General features: G+C 42.5%; 1 protein-coding gene across 1 annotated transcript; it reads right to left on the minus strand.

Moving 5' to 3' along the window:
* Positions 1 to 3,267: 3,267 nt before the first annotated feature.
* LOC123451075 (L-type lectin-domain containing receptor kinase IX.1-like) lies at positions 3,268 to 5,481 on the minus strand. The gene is made up of 3 exons (XM_045128088.1): positions 4,638 to 5,481; positions 3,995 to 4,541; positions 3,268 to 3,892 (listed from the first exon to the last, which is right to left on the minus strand). The coding sequence occupies exons 1-3, from the start codon at positions 5,479 to 5,481 to the stop codon at positions 3,268 to 3,270; spliced, it is 2,016 nt and encodes a 671-aa protein (XP_044984023.1).
* Between the last annotated feature and the right edge of the window lie 11,927 nt (positions 5,482 to 17,408).

The raw sequence follows: 17,408 nt of genomic DNA on the forward strand, positions 1-17,408 counted from the left end.
CCCCTCCCAAAGGTACCTCATGCTAATCTTCCTATCAGACCTTATGATCGTACCCCCGAGGAAAATGCCAGGATAGCAAAGGAACAACATGAGGCGCAGATGAAAAGGAAGGAACCCGAGCCCCGCCCGAAATACACCGAGAAGAACATAGCATGGGCAAAAGACTTCATAACCACTCCATCACAGTATGACTTACACTATAAGCCTGATGACTATACACGCACATTGCAGAAGGAAGTGAAAAAGAGCAAGTCACATGCAAGTGCAAGTGGGAGCAAATCAAGTTCAACTACAAGCAAGAAAAAATCAAACGTTCCTCAGCTTGGACAATAGGCCAAACAGTCGATCCCACCCCTCAAGGTGTTAACTGAGAATGTTCCCCCTCCGGTGCAGGAGCAAGCTTTTGAAAACGCAAAGGAGTTGGCGGATGAATGTGGTATCTCGGTTGAAAATTTGCTGGCTAATTCCCAAGACGACAGGATACCCAAGGTTGTGGTAGCCCCTAAGCCACAGTTTGTCATGGAAGAGCCTTTGGTCAGCAAAGATGATCTCCCAACAAATATGCGTTACTTGCATAAATGGTACTTAAGTGAATCAAAGAATGGGAGAACGAAGATCGTGCTGAGTGTCCCACAGGAGTACTACGGCCGCTCCGAAGAAATCCATATCGACTTTGATGAACTATTCCAGATGTACAATGGCGACGCCCTCGACAAAACGCTTATGAGTTGCTATTGTCTGTAAGTTTTTCAATTCGTTGTCTACATATAACTTGTTTAGTTATTTCAATTCATTGTCTATATATAACTTGTACTCTATTATGCAGAATGAAGATTCTGGAGTGTAAAATTAAGTGCACCATAAATATTGGGTTTATTGATCCAGATAAAATACATATAGCGACGCTAACTAATTATCCCAAGGAGACGGAGGAAAACCTTCTAAGGTTTCTAAGAGATCAAAATTTTTGTGACCACATACTGTTTCCATACAACTTCAGGTGAGGGTCTTTACTCTGTTGTGTCCATTCACTTATAAGTGTAATTGATAAGTTACTCACACACACACACATATATATATATATACATGTGCAGCTTCCATTGGATTCTGTTGGACATTCAAATTGATAAGGGAATAGTTGATGCCTTCGACCCATTATCGAGACCCTTGGAACAGTTCCAAAGCCTGCAAGACATGCTCCAAGTGTAATTTTAATCATTCTTGCGCTCTATCGGTCTCTTTCGATGATTTTCTGATATATCAATTAATGAAAAACTTAGCAAATCATTATCCTTGTCGGGCAGGGTTTGGAATCGGTTCAAGTGCGTGACTCCCGGTAACTTTCCTGAGAAGCTGACCTTTAGAGCGGCTCAGGTAAGTAGTAGTATGATATACTTCTATTAATTTTCAATACATTTATGATGCTAGATTATTATTTTGATTATATATATTCCATTCTCGTAAAGTGCGACCAGCAGCAACGGGGAACGCATCTATGCGGATACTATGTTTGCGAGACCATTCGCACGTTTACCTCTGAGTTCAAGGAGCAAAGATTCGACGTAAGAAATGAACATTCACACCTCTATTTTTACCCGTCATTCTTTGTTATCATGATTGATATTCATATTCATCTCCTCTTCTTATATAGCACGAGACCATGAGGACGAAGGTCCTACCAGAGCAACGCGCGATTGCTGTTGCAGAGGAGCTTGCGGGATTTCTGAGGACGGAAGCTATAGAAGACAAAGGACGATTTAGTGTAGCTAAGGGCCATTACTGATGTTCGTCCATGTAATCGAATAGACGGGCTCTAGTCCCGATAATTCAGATCTCCATATAATTGTATATGATCGCTTGTAAGATGAGTTAATCTTATATATATATATATGCATAATTATTTCTATTTTAAATTATATGAAAACTAATTCCCAAACACAAAACGAGGCATCACGTTAATCTCCCGAACACCTAAACCCTAAAACCCTAAAACCCAAAAATAATTTCATTCAAAAAAAAGCCAAAAACCAGCAAAATCTGAAAATCTAGAGTCCCGGTCCGTGTAACGAGCCGAGACTAAAGGGCCTTCCCCTGGGGCGCTATGAGGCGCCCACGTGGAGCACCTTTAGTCCCGGCGTGTAAGAGGGCCGGGACGAAAAGGTTAGGCCTTTAGTCCCGCCCCTTTAGTCCCGGTTGGTGAACCGGGACTAAAGCCCCTTACGGGTCGGGGCTATAGGCCCTGTCCCCACTAGTGGACACTGGACCGTACTGCGGCCATGATTGACGGGAGGCCGAAGTCGAGCTAGACATCACTCGTCGACGGTGAACTCGCCGGCGGCGCGCTTCGTTGCCGGAGAAGAGGAATAACAAGGTGGGGGAAAGGAAAGTGGAAGGGCAAGCAATGGGGGGGTGGGCTGGCTCGGGCTCGTGGCTGGCTCGGGTCGGGGCACGCTGCTGAGCATGTGCATGCTTATGGATAAGTAGTGGGTCCCGCACGCACGTGAGTAAGTGGTGGGTCCCACATTGATGTGGATAACTGATGGGTCCCGGGTGTCATAACTCAAACCGCTAACCCCTTGTGTTTTGCATTTCATGGTTAAACAAGCCATGTCACATTGGAGCTATAGTTAGCTGTAAAGATGTTGCACAAGAGCTATTTGCGTCAACTACGTTGCACTCCATCCAATTTGCCTCAAAGGTGTCCCACAAGAGCTATTGACCCGTTGGAAAATATGACGTGTGACATGTGTGTTCGGTGATCTTTTGTAGCGCCAACCTTGCATAGTTTTCCTTTGGAGCTCTCCATCAAATCATGAGCCGTGTTGCCCTCATTGCGAGTGGTTGAGTTTTGGTGCGGGTCTTCGTATGACCCCGCATGACCTCTTCGGTGCGGATTGGGTTGACCATCGTTTACGACAAAGTCACAGTCGCTTGCTAAGAGAATAGGAATGACGACGACGCCTGGGTGGTGAGAAGTGACAATGACGTTTGTGTGCTATCTCGGCGAAGTGCTCTTTCGAGCAGCGTGTGTAGAGTATCATGTGTGTGCTCCTTGTTGTGTGGGTTTTCACCTGATTTTTTGTTAATTAACTGAGTAATTCTCTTTGCTTGATTAATCGGATGTGGCAAATCTTTTACATCCATTTAAAAAACAAGTGCACAACTCTTACTTCAGCATGCATTTGATTTAGCATCGCATGGTCGCGCGCGAGATTTAGTGGGCAGGCGTGCACGTTTTATTCTTTCCAAACAATGATGCATAATCTGTTATCTCCCGGCTGAAAGCTGAGATGCAGAAACTAATGAAGAATCAATGACGGTCGTGAATGTCGCGACGGGCATCTTCGCCGGAAGGCTTGGCAGAGGCGCCTCAAATCGTAGCACGCTGACCGCTTGCTTGATGGACGGCCTCAGGCTCCGGTCAGGGTGCGCGCACCAGAGCCCGACCACCATCACGCACTGCATCTCCCGACGGTCGAACTCCAGGTTGAGCTGCGCATCGGCCGCGTCAAGGATCCTTCCGCTTTCCCATGAATCCCAGACCCATTGCACTAGATGGATAACATCCTCTCGTCCACGAGAAACCGCGGGCCGCTTGCCGCAGGCGATCTCGAGCATGACGACGCCGAAGCTGTAGACATCGGACTCAGCGCTGGTCCTTCCGGTGACCACGCACTCAGGGTCCATGTAGCCCATTGTTCCTGCAAGACCTGTTGTGTATGGTCCTCGGCCGTGGTCGACAAGCCGCGCAAGCCCAAAATCGCCTAGTTTGGCACAGAAGGACGCGTCTAACATGATGTTGCTTGGCTTGATGTCACGGTGCAGAACACATTGCTCCCAATCTTGATGCAGGTACACAAGTGCCGACCCTAACCCCAGCACGATCTCATACCTAAAAACAACACAAAACAAAACAACCTAAAGCATATTAGTTTTGGAGAGACAAGCTAGATGTCGGAGATGATTACACATACTGGCAGTATGTTATACGCACCTGAGTGGCCACGATAATGTGGCGTTTGAACTGTAAAGGTGGGTGTCTAGGCTGCCGTGGGGCATAAGATCGTAGACAAGCAAGAGCTGTCCGCCGCCATGGCACCAGCCAAGGAGCTGTACGAGGTTTCGATGTCTCAGCCGGCTTATGATCTTCACCTCTGAGATGTACTCCTTCCTCCCCTGCTTGGAGGTCTTGGACACTCTTTTTATAGCCACCTCAGTTTTAAGCTCCTTCAAGAATCCTTTGTACACAGAGCCGAAGCCACCTTCACCGAGCTTCTTCTCGTCGGAGAAGTTGCTGGTGGCGACGGCAAGATCACTATAGCGAAACCGTTTGGGCCCGGTACCTTTCTCGAACTCATCTCCTAATGGATCATCGTCAAAAGTATCTACTTGTCTCACCATGCGATTTCGCCTACGACAGCGCAAAAGGAAACAAACCAAGATACTCGATGAGATGAAGAACACGACGACCACACCGGCAGACACCCCGGCCACCAGCGGCGTCCTGCTGCTAGTCCGGTCAGCTGCAAGTGGCGGAGTATCTGAATGGAAAGACATCACCATCATGAGATATCTTCGGCAATCGGGGTGAGAGAGCAGAGAACCAGTAAAAATAATTCAGAAAAGGAAGCACTAACCTCCTGCTCCTGGTCGGAGATTGGTCGGCGGTGGCTGTTCACCTGGTGAGATATTGGACGGCCGCGGAAGAGTGACACGGAGGAAGTCGCCGTCGCCGATGTTGTATATGGCGTAGCAGCTGTAGCCCTTCATCATACCACCGGTGTTGTTAGGGAACATAGCCGAGAGGTTTGACACGAATTCGGTAAGGCACCTGCTGCACTCGCTGGCGTTCAGGTCCCTCGTGCACTGCACCATACCGTGCATGGTCGTCGTCGGCGACTGCGAGGTGGCCGCGTATGGCACGCTCCCGTTAGCGAGCCGCAGCGGCGAATGCGCGGCCTCGGCCACTAGCCGGGTGAGCAGATCCCACCTCGTGTCGCTCATGCTGGCCGGATAGTCCACCTTGGTTTTGTCCGACGTATCGAAGGCGACGCTGAGGTCGGCGACGGATGCGAAGGACTCGTCGGAGTAGCGGAGAAGGCACGCGTCGTAGGCGCCCTTCATCCGCCGGCTGAACGGGCACGACTGCTGTATCCCGTTGGCCGCGGCGTAGAGGCAGTCGCGGCACTGGTTCCAGCTGCGGTCGGCGTAGCACGCGATGAGGCCGAACACCTCGTCCGGCGATTCGCCGGCCGTGCGGGCGTAGTAGAAACTGTTGTCGAAGGCACGCGCCGGGAGGTCGGTCACGAGGGTCAGAAGATTTAGCCGGTACCTGCTATCCGCGCTGTAGTTGCTCGTGGTCGAGCAGTAAGGCTTAACCGGCCAGTACGTCTGTCCCTCTGCTACCGCGACGCCGACGCAGGAGGAGGACATGACAACGGCGACGAGAAGCAGGAGAAGGCGCCGTGGAGCAGTTGCCATTGATCCACGCTAAGCTAGCTAGCTGGCACGACGCGTAGGAATATGTAATAGTGTAACTACATCGTCATTGCACTGCAGTTGAACACTCATTCAAACGATGCGACTAGATAGGGATATAGCGAACCAACCTGCCAGTTGCGTGGTTAGAGCGATCGGGATATCCTCAGCCTATCAGGGTTTAAATTTTGATGTTTGCATTTATTTTTGGATTTATTTTAGGATTTACAACGATGTGCATTCAGTGATAGGAGACGTTCCCGTCGACGACGAGGTGCCTACGATGACTTCGTAAATTTCAAGATAATATACTGGTTCAATCTTTTAAAGGTGTTCATAGGATAGTGCAGGGCCGGACCTATAGTTGTGCAGATTATGCGGTCCACACAGAATCCATAAATTTCAGTCTCCCTCAAAAAATTATAGGCCTAGTTAAGCCGACATGCCGAAAGGTCTGGATATCGTCACACCTCGCTCTCAAGTAATTTGATGGTTTATCGATGGTTGAGATATTGCCGATCGTCTTCATGATTATTTTTGAATTTATTTCAGGATTTACGACGATGCACATTCAGTGATAAGAGACGTTCCCGTCGACGACCTTGGTAAAGGGGTTGTAGATAAATAGATGATTTAATTCAATATGGTAAAAGGGATTGTGATATCCTTAGTCCATAAGGGTTTAAATCTTGGTGTGTTCGCATTTATTTTTAAATTTATTTTAGGATTTACGGTGATGCGCATTTAATGGTAGGATACGTTTTCGTTGACGACGAGGTGCCTACGATGACTTCGTAAATTTCAAGATGATATGTCGGTTCAGTCTTTTGAAGGTTCTCATAGGGTAGGGTGCAAGGCTAGACCTATAGTTGTACAGACTGTGCGGCCCGCACAGGACCCATAAATTTCAGTCTCCTCCAAAAAATTATAAGCCTAGTTAAGCCAACAGGCCGAAAGGTCTGGATCAATAAAAAAAATAGCGCGCTACACAAAATAGTGTTGTCCCTAAAAATATGCTATTAACGTGTTATAGCAGGCTATAGCATGCTATTAGTAAGACATTATACACTGATCAATTTAGCGTGTCAATTTTGTATACGCTATAGCGTGCTATTGACGACGGTATAGCGCGTTATTTTTCAGTGGTCTGGATAGCGTCGCACCTCGCTCTGAAGTAATTTGATCGTTTATCGATGGCTGAGATAATACCGATCGTCTTCACGATCTAGAGCACGACCCTCGATCTACTATACTAACCCTAATTGCGCAACAGCCAGTCCGCAGCTATACGCTGACGACGCAGGAGAGGACCGACGGCCCAGGCTACTCAACACTCTATTAGCCCATCTTGCCTCGTCCAGGAACAATTCTGCCAGGCAAGTTTCAGGTACGTACATGAATTCTGCATCTCAGTTTTACAAATAGTTTGTTGTTAATTTTTGATGTGTATATTCCTTTAAAAAATCATCATCTGGATAGTTTTCTATTAATTGGTATAGACGACTTGTGTTTCAAAATCTAAGTTGTGTCCACTAAAATCTACCTAGAGAATGCGAATCTGGTTACTAGAAACATAAGAAAAGAGAAAAAAAAATAGCGGATTTAATTCAATATGGTAAAGGGGTTGTAGATAAATTGATTATAGTTTTATTTCTCTAAGAAAGTAAACCACATTTTATTGTTTGTGTATTTTGCCGGCCCGGTCTTGATAGGGTGTGCGTGTATGCGTTTATAAAAATGAATATATACGTGTGTGTGTGTGTGTAAACGCGTGTGTTTTTATTGTACTAAAAGAAGACATAAACATGGATACGAAGCCTACATACGTCAGAGGGACATGAAGAAAGTGCATGCAGACTGCAGGAGCATTTCCTTTGTTTTGAATAATTTAGGTTGCTTACCACATATATCATGTGGCTGGAGAAGCATTTCCTTGTCATAGACAACACCACAAATCTATTCAGAACCTTTCAACGTTTCGCCAAACATTTCAACGTTTCCAGTCTGGATCCTCAAAAGAAAAACGTGTGGACTCTAGAGTCTAGTTTTCTTTTTCCAACGTCTGGACTCTGGAGTCTATTTTTGTTTCCAACGTTTTGACTGTAAGTTTGAACCATCTGATTCACGCTCAGTATCTTCCTGTACGCTCGTCCGAATAGCTTGGTCATTTCTAGAAGAGTCAATTATACTGGTCGTGTTAGAACTTTCGCACAAACGACGACTTCGATGTCAAAACTTGCTGTATATATCGAATTGGTGCAATAACTTGGTTTGAGCGTGCAAATACAATGCAAATCTTAATTGTGTACACCCGAACCGTTGACTAGGCATGCCAGCATGGCATGGGGCCACTGTCGGTGACTCGATGACTCGATGAGGCGGTGTGTGGCCAGTTTTTTTACGAAAACCATCTTGATTTTATTTATTTATCACAAAAAGCTCCTGACGTTATTTGCTGCGGCTGAATCTCATTTTTTTTATAAATTGTTAAGAATGAAAAGAGTGCTCCGCGCCGAATCAGCGATCTCTCGCTAGCATATAGACAGTCCTAGCCACTCCACTTGTAACGCATTCATGTGTTCAGTGGATAACTAAACATAATTTAGTTGAAAAGATTGCCTGAAAGAAAAACAAAAAAAAAAGAACCCCTAAAAAAAGAGCGCCTTCATTCATCATTTGAAATAATATTTATAAATAATAAAAATGTATTTATAATTACTGAAATATAAATATTCGTAATTTAAAATTGAAAATAAAAATGTTTATATAATACAATTATATACATACAAATAAAAATGTTTCCATAATTGTAAAACTTTCAATAATTATAGGCACAATATAGTTCAAGATTTGTATAATTAAAACATACGTCATTTAAATTTTGAAATGTTCATATGAGTATCAGTGATGGATAATATATAAATTAGGTAACATTTTTGAATATGAATCATAATTAAAATTATACACATGTGAATATTTAGTACATGTTTGTATTATCAATTTGTATATTTTACATATAAGCTGCAAGTGTATTTTTTTGTATTTAAATATTTACACATTTTTATTGAAAATATATTTTAAATGTCTGTATTTACTAACATTTTTATAAAATACTTGGGTGTACATTTAAGTGTTTTATTTACTAATCATCGTCTTTATGTGTACTATTTATATCCACAAAAAATTAAACATTATTTTTATGCCATACGTTTTACAAATATCGTAAAAAAAACTAGTGGGTGCAAAATGGGCGACACTATTTGCAACCCATTTAAGCAATCCATGCGTCTAGTTTATATTACATGAAGACCTATTATCAATATTCTGCAAAATAGTATGACTCGTGGAATTGTTACTCTCTAGCATTCCAGTAATTGGTCGCGAGTTCAACCTGTTGAGGCTGTCTTATTTCCATTTAATCTTTCAGTACATGCACTTGGACCAAAGTGTTGAGGGGGTAACCGTAAACGATCTCAAAAGGGGATGCGTCTGTGGCCGAGCGCCAATTGGTGTTGTACCAATATTCACACAGGGGCGACCATTTGGACCATTTTATCGGATGATTACTGACAAAGCAACGAAGATTACACTCCATCTGTTGGTTGGCACATTCAGTTTGGCCATCGGTCTGAGGATGTGTGGCAGAACTCATACGCAATTCAGTGCCTTGGACACGCTGGAACAACTCCTTCCAAAAAGAGCTCGTGACTTGTTCAAAATAGAAACTTATTCGAAAAAAGAGCTGGTGAATATACGATCACGATCGGACACTGGCTTCCCATGCAATTTGTACACGTTGTCCAGGAAGGCTTCAACAACCGTAACAGCAGTAAAGGGGTGATGAAGAGGGATCAAAATACCAAACCTGAAGAACTTGTCAATTACCACCAGAATACAGTTATAACAACAAGTGGGAAGCCCTTCAATCAAGTCCATTGTCACCATTTCCCAAGGAAAATTAGGTATTGGAAGAGGTTGTAGTAGTCCTGGGTAGGGAACACGTTGAGGCTTCGCTTGTTGACAAGTTGAACAACGTTGTACGACCGACTAGACAAAAGACTTCATTGCAGCCCAGCAAAATAATTATTTCACTCTTCCACTAGTAGAAACAGACCTTTGGTATGGAGCTTTACTTTCAGTCGGGTTTGGGCCCGGTACTATTGTGACAATTAGTCCAGGTTCCAACGGCTAGGAGCGGACGGAGGGCACGACCAGAATTAGTCCCGGTTTAAATGGAACCGCTAGTCCCGGTTGGTGATACCCACTAGTAGAAAATGACCCATTTGTCCTGGTTTCAGAGGTCCATTAGCCCCGGTTCTTGAACCGGGACTAAAGCCCAAAACCTTTAGTCCCGATTCCTTTACCAACCGGGACAGAAGGGCCTCCACGTGGCCTCTGCGGGGAGCTCAGGCAGGAGGGCCTATAGTCCCGGTTGGTAATACGAATCGGGACCAGGAGGTGGGTTTTTTTGAATGGGGGTGTGTTGGGAGTTTTGGAGGGTTAATTGATGGGTTTCATATTGTGTTAGCTAGCTAATAGAGAGAAGTGTCCTCTCTTTCTCCGTGATGTAGAAGTAATGACTTTAGCAACTTATCCTCGGTCTCTTATGTATTGTGGCGTACCGACCGTTCATTTACAACATCTGGGCTAATGAACCCAACGTCGAAGATACATCCACACATGAATCTAATCCGCTTTTCTTCCCCCAATGATATAATAACCAATCATGATCATAATAACAAATCATCATGATAATCATGATCAACATCATCATCATATTAATATAAAAACTCTTACATCACTATAGCTAATAATCATCATAAGTCATTACCACCAACACTATTTAATCATCGTTCTCGTTAATGAGACATCATATATATAACAAAAGTTGGTCACTAGTCATAATAACAACTCCTCCTCATCATCATCAACTATAACACATTGTAGCACATAATATATAACACATTGTACCTAGGACCTACTCCTCTCTCATAGGACCTACTCTACCCTCTCTTAGGTAGAATATCATAAAACAAGATAGGCCCTGACTCTCCATTATGGAGAATGGAGATCATCTTGTCTCCCATTCTTGGCCTACGCACAATGTTGCTTCCAAGTAGCTCTCTACGATTGACCAAACATTTGTTCCAATCTTTGATTGTCATTTCATCGGCTTTAGAAAACCGGTATGGACAGGAGTGATGCAGATACCTAGGCTGACCTGGCCGTGCTGGTCGTATGCTCATAACATCAACGTGACCTCTTGGAAACATGAGATGAGGCACACAATCTTGCGGGATTTTCTGTTGAAAAACATAGTATTAACTTTGTAGCTAGCAATGTAGTTTAGTTTTACAAGAATTTATGCAAAAGATGCACGGATGTCGTAATAGTAGAAAATCTTACCATGCAATCTCCATGCATGTTACCGTAGTTCACCACGTGCACTAGTGGCACGTAATGACCATAATGTGGGGGAGTTTGCTGATAGGTATTGCAATTCTCAAGATCATTGATAAATGCGACAAGATGATGTTTCTCCTTACAAGTTAATTCCGCTTCATCATTGTAGTAATAGGTTATGTCTACCATCTTCCGTACATTTTTTGAAGAACAAAAATAAGCTGTCAATGAAAATAAGTTGTCAACTATTTTTAAATAAACAATATAAATTACTTACTAAATATGGTTGAGAAACTCACATAATGGTAGAACTGGAGGCGTCTGCACATCGACCAAGATGTCGATATTACCTTCAATTTCATCTTTCGGACGAATATCAAAGGTGATAAGCATATTATGCTCAAATGCATAAGCCTTGCATAGTGCTTGCCAATTTGTGCATTCAAAATAAGAGTAGGTGTCTGCATTGTACAACTTTACGGCAAAAGCATAACCATGCTCGGTCCTCAAGTGAACTCTCTTTACCTCCATAGTTTTTTCAGTACTGAAACTAATCTTATCCAAGACATAAATTCTTGCATGGTAGGGTATATGCTAGTAGAATAGTAAAAAATAAAAATTATAAGTCGAAGCAAAATAAGTCATGCTTAATTACGAAAAAAGACTTATCGTTGTGACTTACTGTATCCATTTCGAAGTCCTCATCCAGCATGATGTTGAAGCGCCTATCATCAACTAGGTGAGGCGTGTCGCACAGGCCGCGCTCATCTTGGCAGTATTCGCACATAACAAATTTCCTTTGGTTGTCACACACTTCCTTCCTAAAACTGATCAACACAGATCACTATTACTCAATATGCAACGGGTTGACTTTAGGTCTGTCGAGTCTTTAATTTCCTTCCTAAACTCTCATCTCACGTATATGGTGGACACTCCCTCTGATATTTCGACCATCGGTGATGGTCTCTGCTCCTTCTTTCCCGAGTGCATTACAAATATCTAGCACAAGGAAAAGAAGGAGAAGCGACCCCACGAACAACAGTCGGGATTCTTCCTCTATCTAGCACACAAGGAAAAGAAGGAGAAGCAACCCCACGACACCTAAAGTCAACCCGTTCCATACATAAAATAAATGACATATAACTTATCATCATCCTTACTCATTTAACAACTCATGAAAGTCATATAAGGAGCAACGACAAACCGAAACATAACTGATATTATCACTAGTACATCTCGAATATTATCATACAATATTACTGATAAAAACGGCTGCAATCTTCGATCGAGCAATGTATCATCGATGCTAAGAACATCGCCAGCAAGAGGGAGGAGAAATCCGACGCCGGTGGTCGGCGTTGATGACGAAGCTAGACGTCAAGCTCGACCTTCTCAGAACCAATCTCTGTTTGTTGTGAAGTGTAGTACATTGTGTTATTTTTCCTGCTGTTAAATTTTAGAGGTTGAGAAATATGTAGGTTAACATCATTTGGTTGATATTTTGCTTCTTGGTCTTTGTAGGAGTTGATGTGAGATTCAATTCAATTCTCTTTTACATATATGGTCTTGGTAGGAGTTTCAGTTTTGCAGTGTCTTTTAATGTGATATGATTTCTATTCTTCAAAAATATAAATAATGTGAGTAAAACTAAATCTTCTTGTTGCAGTTTTGCAGTGCTCTGTAGAGATGTTTCAGTTTCAGTTCGGTAGGAGTTTCGATTTTGTGGTGCTCTCTAGAGATGTGTAATATTTCTATTTGAGTAGAATTAGATATTGTTCTAGTTAGTCAATTCACTATCAACAGAAAGTATTTTTTTACTTTTAAGATAACCACCATGACTTGATATTTGTAATATGACTAGCTACTCCCTTGCAATTCTTTTTAGTGGCTTGATTACAAACTCAGACCTGCGGCACTCGTTGGTGCGACCTGGTGTGTTGCCTTGCTTCCAGTGCCAACAATACGGACAGTTTGTTGCCCTGTAAGGTGTCGACTCAAACAACTGCCTTCTTGGCTACCAAAAGTGGATTACCTCCAGCCTGTGCATCAGAACGAACGATGCATACGGTCCCTTTATTAAAAAAGTGACGATAGTGCGGCAACACAAAGTCTTGAAGAAAGAAACAAAATATTGGAAAAAAAATAAAAAATGCCACAACCGGCAAAATAGGCCTAGATGTCTACTCATCTATCCTATTAGTGGACTGTCATCCAAACCGGTTGAAGATATCCCGCGCTACCGTCTCCCATCGGGTAGACCCAGTAGCCAAAGGCTCCCTGGTTTTCACAGGAGTGAGTGATGACCAAGTACGGATCGATGCAGCCGCTCTGTGTAGTACCTGCAAAAAATGTATATTTGTATGTCTGTCAAACACCACATCATTTCTACAGTTCCAAATAGCCCAGAAAAGTGCACAAACTCCAATGCGGATATGTCTAGCAATAATGAAAGGAACTCCATCTAGCCACGTCCCAAATAACGTGTCAATGTTGTCCGGAGATGCAATATTAAAGGCTATTCGAACAGTCTGCCAAAGAACTTTCGCAAGAGGGCATTGGAGAAAGAGGTGTGAAATATTTTCCTCATTGTCACAGAAACTACAGGTGGTGCTACCCTCCCAATTTCGTTTAGCCAGGTTGTCCTTTGTTAGAATCACCTTCTTGTGTACAAACCACATGAAGACCTTAATCTTTAAGGGAACCTTTACTTTCCAAATATATCTAGATTTTGGGATGACACTTGTATCAATAAGATCAAGATACATAGACTTAACTGTGAATACTCCACTATTTGTTAGCTTCCAACGCACCCTATCAGGTTCGTCAGAAAACTATATGTCCATGAGTCTTCTAACTAAGTGAAGCCAATCTGCCCATCTATGTCCTATCAATGCCCTTCGGAATTGTATATTTAGAGGGTTAGATTGGAAAATTGTGGCAACATACGCATCCTTGCGTTGCACAATATTATAGAGGGCTGGATATTGAGTGGCTAGGGGCCTCTCTCCCAGCCACGAATCCTCCCAGAATCTAGTATCCTCCCCATTTCCAATGATGAATTTTGTTCAATAAAAGAAGGCTGATCTTACTTTCATCAATCCCTTCCAGAAAGGTGAGTCATTTGGTCTGACGTTTACCTGAGCAAGGGTCTTGGAATGTAGGTATTTATTTCGTAAAATTTGTGTCTAGATTCCATCTGTCTCCACTGACAGTCTGAACAACCACTTACTCAGCAGACACCTATTCTTCACCTCTAGATTCTCAATGCCCAGACCACCTTGGTCTTTGGGTCTACAGATAATATCCCATCTAGCTAACCTGTATTTCTTCTTGTCTCCATCTGCCTGCCAGAAAAATCTCGACCGGTAGAAGTCTAATCTTCTTCGTACCCCTACCGGTACCTCGAAGAAAGACAGCAAAAACATGGACATACTTGTGAGAACCGAGTTTATTAAAATTAATCTACCTCCATATGATAGCAGTTTACCTTTCCAGCAACTTAGCTTTTTCTCAAAGCGATTCTCAATACATTTCCACTCACTATTGGACAGCTTCCGATGGTGAATAGGAATGCCAAGATAGTTAAAAGGTAAGTTGCCCATCTCACATGCGAACAATTGCTTATAAGTGTTTTGTTCCTCTTTTGCTTTCCCAAAGCAAAACAACTCACTTTTATGGAAATTAATTTTTAATTCCGATAATTGTTCAAATAGACAGAGTATAAGCTTCATATTCCTCGCTTTTGCTATGTCATGCTCCAAAAATAGGATAGTGTCATCCGCGTATTGTAAGATGGACACGCCACCGTCAACCTCTAGTCATCCACTACATAGGTGAGTCCCTCGTCTCTCTAGTCATCCTCTGTTTGATGTGAGACTTGCCGTCGAGACGTGGTTGATTCTCTGATGGTGGACTCTAGTTTCTTGCTTATAGTCTTCCATTAAGCCGTGATTTTATTTTGGTTTGAGTTGCTATATTGATCCATATATATGATCGGAAACAAACCAGCTTGTGTACTGGACTGCGACTTCACATTGATTTCAACATGGTTTTTGATTTGTCCTATCTTTACTGTTTTTTAGTGCTTCACCACTGGAATCCATGCTTTGTTTTTAGTTTCTTTAGATACACCTTAATTACCTTAAGCTCTCAACTTTTTGTTTGTCGTGATGTTGGCTTAATAAAACTGATGTATCTCAATTTCTTGTATGTACCCATGATGTGCGTCATGGGCTCGAACTGCGTCCTCTTACTGGCTTTCAATATAGCGCCTCGGCCTCCCATAGAGGACCCCAGAAGCTTGCAGCAGCAGCAGCATCTTTGACCCCTTCCTGACGAGCTGCAGGTCGTAGATGAGGTCCTAGCTGAGGTATGCCTTCCTCTGCTCCCTCCCTCTTCCTGTCAAGTGCTTGTGTGAAAAGCAATCTTTTGGTTGCTGTGAAGTGTAGTACAATGTTCTTTTTCATGTTGTTAAATTTTAAGAGGTTGAGAAATGTGTAGGTGTGCATAGTTACAACATGTGATGTCGTTTGATTGATTTATTTGCTTCTCATGCAAAAGTAAAATGTAATTCCGTGTCATGTTGATTGCTTAGTTTATTTACTTCTCAAAGGAAAATGTTTGCAATTTGCATGAATCCAGCAAATGCTAACTGAAAGCAATACTTGCACATAGTAGTAGCTTCACCTCAATTAGTTCTCCCTGCCATTTCAATGGTTTAGAATGTCACCTTCTACCAGGACCAGCAATCTAGAGTTTCATGGGTACCTGCTCGGTTATTTGTCAATGACCAAACATATTTGAGTGTTACCGAAAAATGCTTTCACCCTGCTTTATAGATAAAGCACAGACATATTTGAGTGTTATGAACTTTAAGTTTCAATAAGTGAAGCGGTAAGGATGTGTCTATCACGATCAACACTATTGCGTTGCCTTGTTTGTATTCGTTTTTCTAACAATGTTGATTGCTTTATGTTAACTATCAGATGTCAAATATAAAGTCAGGGACATGTACTAGTGAGCTTGACAGGGGGTTATTTTCTTACGAGTGATGCTTTGACAAGTGAAATCTTATTGATTTTGTATTGTTCATATGATGTAGTAGTGCTTATGGTCTGTTGTTACTGTCGACCTTCGGTGCCAAGTTCTTTCTGTCGACATGTTGACACTTAGCGATATGGTCTCTGTTAACGATCATGCCTTGGGTTTGTGGATGGTTAGCCTCTGTAACAACTGGATATGTAACTTGCTTGCTTGTTTCTAGTTGCTAGTGTCCACTTACGCTAGAAGGTATTTGATTCTTTTACCCACCTTTTGTGTGCCTCTGTTAGTGAGGATGATTCTGCGGTGCTAGACCCATATTGTGTGCTTTTGCCCTGTAGTTTCCTCTCATTTTACCTCTCTTAGCTGTTGATTTCGATGTAATTGGCTTCCACCTCTCCTAGTTGATGATTTTTATGTGGTTACATTCCGTATAGAACTATCCTAGTTGACCTAAAATAAGTGTCTTAAGACCGTTGTTTTGAGACGGAGGAAGTATATTTCTTTATGGAGGGAGTAGTTGATAACTCGCTCCATTGGTTATTTGATTACTACAGTATCCTGTAGCGATTGTGTTGAGTTTAAAATTTCTTGGCTCAAAATAACTTGGTATTTCATTGCAGGTCGTAGTTTCTCCTTAGCTACTCATGTTCCAAGGCCTTTCTAATAGTTATGCTGTTTTTTTTTGTGCAGCAAGTGACCCAACCATGTTCATGATGGCCAGGCAGTACAAAAAAAGAGCCCTGAAGAAACGAAGGCGAAAATTCATCTAGTTGTTGCAGACCCTTTCGAACCCGGCAATGCTTCTGCAAACATGCGAATTGGTCTTCTGTTTGAGAGGTGATCATAGAAGCGGATACACAATCTGGACGAGAAGCCGAGTGTGGTCGAGTTGAGTGTCGTGTTGTGGACCATGAGAGAGGATCCTATAACTTTGAACTCTTCTGTTTTGTTAGTATATCACTATTTTGGAAATGACAACTTGTGTGTAAGATGCAATGTTGAGTAGTTTGGTTCTGTACCTTGCTGTTGCAAATCAAGTATTTTTCTAGTGCTGTGTTCTTGTCTTTGAACACTCTGTTTTGTTGTCTACATTTGAGCTGGGAAATCCAGGTCAAATGTTTTGGTCCTTTGTGAGTTGCTGGCATGTTGTACAGTACAGTAGCAATGTTAGCCTTTTGTGTCAACCAAAACAATCAGTTAAAAGTTTTGGGACAAAAAATATTCTTGTTTTTTCTGTTCTTGTTAGAGTTTACGAGAAGTAAATTCTGATGAACATGAACATCAGCATCAAATAAGGCTTAGCATTAGAAAGATGAGTAGATGACATGAGAGGGTCGAGCATAATCCCGTGGCCCTCTTTTTTTTAGTCCTCTTCAAAGCTAGGTAACTAGACTTGTGCAGGTCGAATTTGTTTGAATCCAAAAAGAGCAACTCAAACTAATTTAAATTTGCGTTGTCCAAAAAGAGCAACTCAAACTGATTTA

This window comes from Hordeum vulgare, chromosome 4H (genome assembly GCF_904849725.1).
Source record: "Hordeum vulgare subsp. vulgare chromosome 4H, MorexV3_pseudomolecules_assembly, whole genome shotgun sequence".
NCBI lineage: Eukaryota > Viridiplantae > Streptophyta > Magnoliopsida > Poales > Poaceae > Hordeum > Hordeum vulgare.